The 7,500-nt window shown below is 36.2% G+C and overlaps 2 protein-coding genes across 5 annotated transcripts in view; one reads left to right on the forward strand and one right to left on the reverse strand.

The window, feature by feature from the left end:
* The window catches only part of LOC137976476 (clustered mitochondria protein homolog), a 41,046-nt gene extending 36,819 nt beyond the window's left edge, over positions 1-4,227 (forward strand). For 2 of the 4 annotated variants that reach the window (XM_068823841.1, XM_068823838.1), the window contains exons 49-50: positions 414-517; positions 1,129-1,366. In XM_068823841.1, the coding sequence (XP_068679942.1) occupies positions 414-517; positions 1,129-1,222 (198 nt within the window). In that variant the 3' untranslated portion in view covers positions 1,223-1,366. Of the gene's footprint in view, positions 1-413; positions 518-1,128 lie in introns of all 4 variants that reach the window. The other 2 variants (XM_068823840.1, XM_068823839.1) reach the window with 2 other exon arrangements.
* A 461-nt stretch (positions 4,228-4,688) lies between these two features.
* Positions 4,689-7,500, reverse strand: part of LOC137976477 (small integral membrane protein 14-like) — an 8,843-nt gene continuing 6,031 nt past the window's right edge. Inside the window, exons 4-5 of the mRNA XM_068823842.1 lie at positions 7,234-7,279; positions 4,689-6,866 (exon numbers count right to left, since the gene is read on the reverse strand). Coding sequence (XP_068679943.1) covers positions 6,825-6,866; positions 7,234-7,279 — 88 coding nt within the window. The 3' untranslated portion in view covers positions 4,689-6,824. The remainder of the gene's footprint in view (positions 6,867-7,233; positions 7,280-7,500) is intronic.

Raw genomic sequence — 7,500 nt, forward strand, 5'->3', positions numbered from 1 at the left:
ACCTTGTATTTTCAGTCGTTACGAAAAAAATCTTCAATGTGTGCCATAGTCAATGTGGCAAGGCCTCAGTTTGAGATTCTCCAGTAAAGACCTCACTCTTGGTTTATATTAACCCATTGACTCCCAGGGGTTCCCCATTGACGAGTAAAATTGTCTGGCGTTAGACAGAGTAAAATACTAAGTCTGGAAGGTTTGTACGTCAAAGGGTTGCGTTATTGTGGAAATCCCTGACAAAATACAAACCAGTCATTGTGAAACTTTTGCAAATTATTACTTATTAAGCAAATACACGTAATGTTTAATAGACTCCGAAAGATCAACATACTTGCCAGGGTTTGATCCAATCATGTAAATTTGTAGATGCATTCCAATTTGAACACAAGCGGTTTAATATGTCTGTACATGTTCTCTAGGTTTCTGCAGCAGCACTACCTCCTGAAGAGGAAAATATTTCTCAGTTAATGGGTTACTTAACTGGACTCCAAGGTGTGCTTCCATCTAGCACATCGCCGATCAAGTAAGTTCTTCCTCGTGTTCATGTTAACCCTTTCATCCACTTAGGATTCAATTAAAATTATCATTATTTTGCCTTTCCCACAGTATAATCCATAAATTAATTTTTGGGCATGAAACATTAAAACAAGTAACCTCCTTGCTTGGCTCTCCAAGCAGAATTGTTTTTGTTTTTAATGTGCCACAGCAATCCTTGAAATCAAACATCTCTGAGTTAAATTCCACAGGAAAGGCCAACTTGCCTTTTTTGCTTGTTTATTTATTAGCACAATACTAAAAGAAAAATAAAGAGTGCCAAAAGAGAGGAATAATAATATTCATTGTTCAGGGATGGAATGGTGCCATACCAGCTTCCTAGTCTCCTCTTCCTTCCTTCCTTCCTCCAAGAATCTGTAGAACTCACGTATGACTTAGATCAAAGAAAGCAGAAGGATTCAGACCCCAACCCCAATCCATAAAAATGATACATATCACATTCTTTAATGGTATTCAGTGAGTGATTAATGGGACTCTCGAGATTGAGACTTTAAGACTTTACTCCTGCTAACATCAGATGATTTTACTCGCTAATTACTCTTTGCCTTTGATGGTAATTTTTTCATGTGTAAATTGTAGGGATAACATTGCAGATGTAAAGAAGAGCACAAAAGAAGAAGCACAAGCCTTGCATCATAGCAAAGATGCTGAAATTTTAGACGAAATGGATTAAGGGCATTTAGGATGTACTCAAGAGCTTTTTGTTGCAAGAATCACAGGGACTGATTTTAATCTTGAGGAATTTTTGGTGTTTGTGTTCTTTTTGCGCAACGCTGTTGCTTAATATTATATTTCAGGTTTAAGGGTAGCCTGATTGATTCTCAGACAGTCCAAGGTTGCTTGTGTGACACGCACTTTACTCCCACACGAGCAACCTGATTAGTTTAAGGGTGTAGAAACATGGGAAGAGAAAGGTATTTCAAAGGAGTTGGTCCCTGGTGAACAGGTTTGCTAATAATTATGCCAAGCATTAACTTTGTGAAATATTCATAAAGAATGGGCTCAATATTACTTTCGTAACTTAGGAAAGACTGATTGCAAACGTGATCTTAAAGAAATTGTGCTGGGCACTTTGAAGTAATAATTTAAAAGAATGATTGAAGTATATACCCACTTAGTTTTGTGGCCAAGAACAGGACTAATTTCATTGACCTAAACTGGGTCAGATGATCTGAAAATGATAAAAGCCAATAATTATTTATTGGTCCTATTTTTGGCAATTTCTTGGATGTGGCTTTGGTTGTAGTTTTATTTGTCACATTTGGGGCTGTTAATACATTGCTTCATGTAGGAAAGTTCTTAAATTGAATTTACACCATTATTCTGTGGTGAAAGTGGCACAAAAAATCTAAGGGTCTTTTATGCAGCTTTTTATTTAGCCTTAGAGTTTCCAATTTGTCATTCCATTTGGCCATAAATAATATAGATGGAAAAGTGTCTTCATTCTGATTGGCGAAGAGAAATGCAGTTTTCAGGCAACACAGTGCAGAAAAGAGGTAAAAACCAAGCATTCTGATTGGTCAATGGTCAAAAAATTCTCAGATGCATGGCACAATTCTTGTGATTGCGTGATATTTTTTCTGATGAAAAATTTGTATATCAATAATTATTGTAAGTAATCACATGATTTTTCTCGTGCAGTTTGGAATAAATAATTCAAAGATGAACCAAATTCGGGCAAGTGAAATTTGTAGTCTTAATAAAATTTTCCAAGTGCTTATTTATTTCAAATTGCGTGAGGAAAATCATGCCATTACTAACATTGATATACATGAAAAAAATTCACCTTTATTGTACTAATTTCAACTATCTGCCCTAATTTTACTTTTCTGCACTCTCAGGGATTAATTGACATGCTGTCAAATTTTGGCATGTATAATTATTATTAAGAGTAAATTTATTCTAAAATTGCACTCCAAATCATGTGATTACCAATTATTATTACAGACACTGAAATTACAGTCATCACATTTAAAGGACTGTATTCACAGCTTAGGTACTTTTTAAACTTTGGTTTGTTATTTTGTGAAACTGTGAGCTAAAAAAAGTGCAAAGTTAATAATAATTTTGTAACTTCTTACAGATGAGCTGACACAAAATAAGAAGTATGAGGAAGATATTTTGGCCTCATTTTATTCTATCACCTCCTTACGACTCGGGTCAGAGCACTCGTCTTTCACCAAGATGGCCTGCGGTCAATTCCTGGACTCAGGGAACAGGGCATCTCTCTCTAATACTCATTAGATGAAATACGTTTTCATGCGAGGGAAAGCAGGAGTATTCACAGGCAGCCCAAGGTCGGTTTGTGGCATGTGGGGAAATGACAACTATATAATTGTAAAAATTTGTAAGCCACAAACCTGTCCAAAACTGACACACTTTGTGCTCCGATTGCACAGAAAAGACGAGGACAACTGTATGTAGAGGTAAATGAAGTTTATTTCCACATTTACAGCTGACTTTTAAATATTAGCATTTGTAAGCTCAAAGTTCATTTTCCCATACAAAGTCTATAAATCCTATACCGAGCTTGGGCTGCCTGTGGAGTACACTGTACCCACAGACATACCTCTCTTAGCTAAGTGAATAACCTACTAGCTCAACCCTCTTATGTTGCCAAGTTCAAAATTTAACCCAGGACACATTGAGGCAAGATGATTGTTCTTTCCACTGATCCTTGGGCTCACAGTTCTTTATTAATTTGATGAATTGTTGCCAGAAATGAGTTGAAAGTAAATCACACTGAGAAAGAATATTGACTCAAATACAATGTTACTCATATGCTGGGGTCATGTAATGTCAAAGAATGTCTTGAGTCCCAACAAGTTTTTGAAACTCTTGTCTTTGAACAGTTCTTCAAAAGTGGGTTTCTGTTCAGCACTTCTTTACACCTGAGTGTACGGATATTGTGTGGTTTACATCCCCTATGGTATGTAGAAGATGGTTTGCTCACCATTCACAAACATTCATTTGATTTCAAGTTTCTTGTGATATTCAAATTTGCCAACCAAAGAACTACGTAAGTCCTTAGTTCAACACACGATAAATCTCTAGTTGGTACATGCGTACATAACAATGGGCTATGTCATAGAGAGTATCTCTATAGGCAGAGCTCCAACTTATCTCTATTCAAGCACCACTTTACCGTAAGTTGTTATAGATATTTTAAAGAATAAATCAGACACCTTACCAGCTATAGTCTATTGCTGTAAACAATAATTTATTACTCGCTCTACTAAATCATCTTTTTCGTGTTGAAGAGGATTTTTACCTTGGATAAAACATCAATGAAGAGTCAAAAACGATGAATTTTGTAAGATAAGTTTCATGAAATCATTGTTTTAACATGTTACAAATGAAAAAAAAATCAAATGCTTTTCTTTTTCCTTACACAATTTTCATTCCGTTTCACACCACACACTGTCAATCAATCAATGTTATTTATTGTACAAGTTAGAATTTAAGGGTGCCAAAAGTAATGATAAACAGAAGGTTGATTTTAATATGGATGTGATAAGTTAATATTGTTTAGGGGTTAGCAAAGTTTTCATAGACGATGTTGATGGTTTTAAACACATGGAATACCTGTAAGTTGGTCTTGGATTACAACAGTACTATAATTTGGCACATCTCTAATAATTCAAGGTGGTTTGAAAGGGCAATAAAATGTAAAATTTCTTTTAAGAGTTGGTGGTTTATCTTTAATTTCATGTCAGTTTGGTTATGCCTGTGAATCCAGCTTCTAGCTGGTGAAGTCACAACAAAGGTGACCCATAAGAGACTTAACTGTATGATGCCAGACGATTTTACTTGTCAATGGGAACCCCTCAAAGAGTTACCTGTGCATCTGTTTACTGGTTTTGATTGGATTCAATGTCGTAAATTTTAATGCTGTTTAAAATGCTATTCTACAATCACACCTAACCCCATCATTGGGTCACTGAATGTGGACTTTAGACTTCGGAATTGAATGGGATATTGACCAAGATATTGCAAAATTTAAAACAACACTGAAATACTGTTTACTATAAAGGAGATCGGCTAAAAATCCTTCGAACAGAGTGTAGGCTACGCATAGCCTCTTGTTCTGCACAGCTCTTTCCAACCCTCATCATAGTTAGATACATTTAAACATAGACCTGTGGTAAGAACAGAATTTTAATTCAACTTTTCAATTCTCATTGTCAGTAACCTTCAGCTGTTCATTCACCTACACTTCCAACCATGAAACCGAAAACGTTACCACTTTTTTATCACATTTTATTCCCTAAAGGAATCTTGTCTTTGGTCTATTTACAACTTGGTCGAGTGATAACAAAACTACAAAAAAGAACTTGTCACTAATATAAATCATTTCCTTTGGAAACTTGCAACCCATACATTCAGAAAAGTATCAAAGAATCACTATGTAAACCAACTATTTACAACCTTAAAGGCTGCCTGCAACATAGCTATCGAGTCAAAAAATCAAAACTCCTGGTGCCAAATACCATAATGCAACATGGTTGTGTTTTTGGGTATTGTGACTTCATAATCCTGCAGAATCTCACCTTCAAGGGGTAAGTGACAAACTGCATTTTGGCTTCCATCAATCAAATTTCCGAACATAGCTGGGTAGATCCACTGCGCCTCAGGAAAGTGAATTGGAATTTTTGTTTAGTTCATGGCTTGAATACTTTTATGATAATTATCTTTTTATAGGTTCTTCAGTAAAAAAGATTTATACAAATTCCATCGCTTTCCATTGGTATCAAATTTGATTGGAATCGTGGAAAACAAAGATTCTGATTAGCAGGTTATGTCACACATCAATGGTTTCACGTCAACTCCCAGCTTCATTGATGGAAGCCACAAGGCATTTTGGCCATTGTCTCTTGACGATGAGATTCTGCAGGTTTATGAAAATCACAGCAACTAGTTAAGTTTCACCCAACAACTCCACGTTTTTTTTTTTTTTTTTTTGTATGCGAGATCCAAAATGCAAGAAAATAAATTCACACAGCTCTGAACAATGCTGAAATCCTGAATGTACATCAGACATAGTCTCCATGGAAATAGGAACAAGGTTATCAATGCTGTAATACAAACAATAATGAAAGCTGTTTGAAGTTAACGAGGCGTTTTTGGAGTTGTTATGCATGCTTCCAGGCAGCCTAAAATCTTAAATGACATCTGAACTACAAAATTGTGCAATTCCCATTCCCTGGACATAATGGTTGTGTTAGAAGTGCAGACAAATGAACGCAAGTATTATTAGAATGTAAATTCCATCAAGCACTTGTGATCAAATTAGCGCTAGATTACATAATGCCATACTTCTGGCCATTTTGTGGTTAGTTTTTGATAACATTTTAAGATAACATTAAAGCAAACATTTTTACAAACATATAATAGTACTTAGCACTTTCACACTGTGACAGACATTTTTTATATTCCACACCCTCCCATAAAAGAGGCTTTGAATTTCCCCTTGTCCATCCCCACCCCCCCCCCCCCTTCCCCCTTGGAATTTCACAATAGGCCTTTTTCGATAATTATATTAAAATTCAGCTTGAAAGAGAGGTTTAAAGGACAAAGACAAAGGAAAGTGGACGATATGTGAATATTTTTCACATTCATTCCAACGTGTTTCTATTGTTTTTGTCCTCACTGCCTCAATATCAAGCTGAATATAATTTGATATTTTGAAAATGGCCTATTTAATAGAGAGAATTAGCATGACATTTAAAGAAAACCTCACCCTAAAACAGGAAGCTTAAGCACACAACGCTTTTGAGACGGCAACTGGAAGTGAGGCATTTTCTCCTTTAACTTGTCTTGAATCACACAACCACATTTATGTTGCTTAGTATTTTTTCTCCATTAGGGATGATTAGTTTAAAAATCTGGGAGACACTGCTGTCCTGGTATGTGAAATGTTCACTTCCGGTTGCCGAAGGCATCTCAAAACATTGCACACTGGAGATTTGCTACAAATAAAAGAAACTTTGTTTGAGTGGAGCCCCTTTCCTGCATCAAAAGATATCACGCAACTTCATAAAAGGGGGAGACTAGTTGGGATAAGAAAATATTCAAGCTTTTAGAGGAAACAACAGCCTGCAGTTTGCCATTTCACCAAAATGTGATGCCAAATCTCTCTTTACGGAAATCCTCTCCCTCACAGAATTTTGCCGACCTTTGATGGAAGGTTGTGTAAGTGTCGTTTTTTCTTATTATTAACCACAAAGAAACTGAGGACCTATACAAATATTACTGACAAGTACGATTCTTGCAGTCTAATGCACAGGTGGAGCAGGAGGTTGTGGACCTGGATCACGCTAAAAAGAAAACCAAAATACCACTATTAGAAGCCACAATCACATTTTCTTTTGAAAAATTGTTTCTTCTGCATGGAAGCGTTGAGCAAATTGCCTTCATTTCAGCCACAGGGATTGTAATATTTTTTGCTCAGTTCAGGGGTTTCAGTAACTTTTGAAGTAGATGCATCCATGGGCAAATCAATGTAAGCGGCCGTCACTCTTATCTTTTACAAGGGTTTGAGTGAAAATCAAGGCAGAATAGCCGGCAGAGTGGAGGCAAATTTCTGACAGACAGACAGACAGCGGTACACTGCCAGTGACCGGATTCTAATGAAACTCATACAGTTACATCAAAGTTGGGAAATAAAACGGACGCTCCACTTACATCACTGCGACTTGGCTTCTCTGCTCCTTGTCTCATACTCTGTGGTCTGAGAAAATGAAACAAATCGTTGAACACATTTGATAAAAGTACTTTCCAAAATATTAATGAGTAAATAATAAGTAGATAAATAATTATATAAATAACTAATAAATAACTGGTAAGACCAACAGTAACCGGCAAACCAACAGAGGTAGCTCATTTTAAGTCATTTTAGCCCATTATGCACTAGTTTGACAGTGAGCCATGAAATCAGTGCTAAAACACCGT

Source organism: Montipora foliosa, chromosome 11 (genome assembly GCF_036669935.1).
Source record: "Montipora foliosa isolate CH-2021 chromosome 11, ASM3666993v2, whole genome shotgun sequence".
Lineage (NCBI taxonomy): Eukaryota > Metazoa > Cnidaria > Anthozoa > Scleractinia > Acroporidae > Montipora > Montipora foliosa.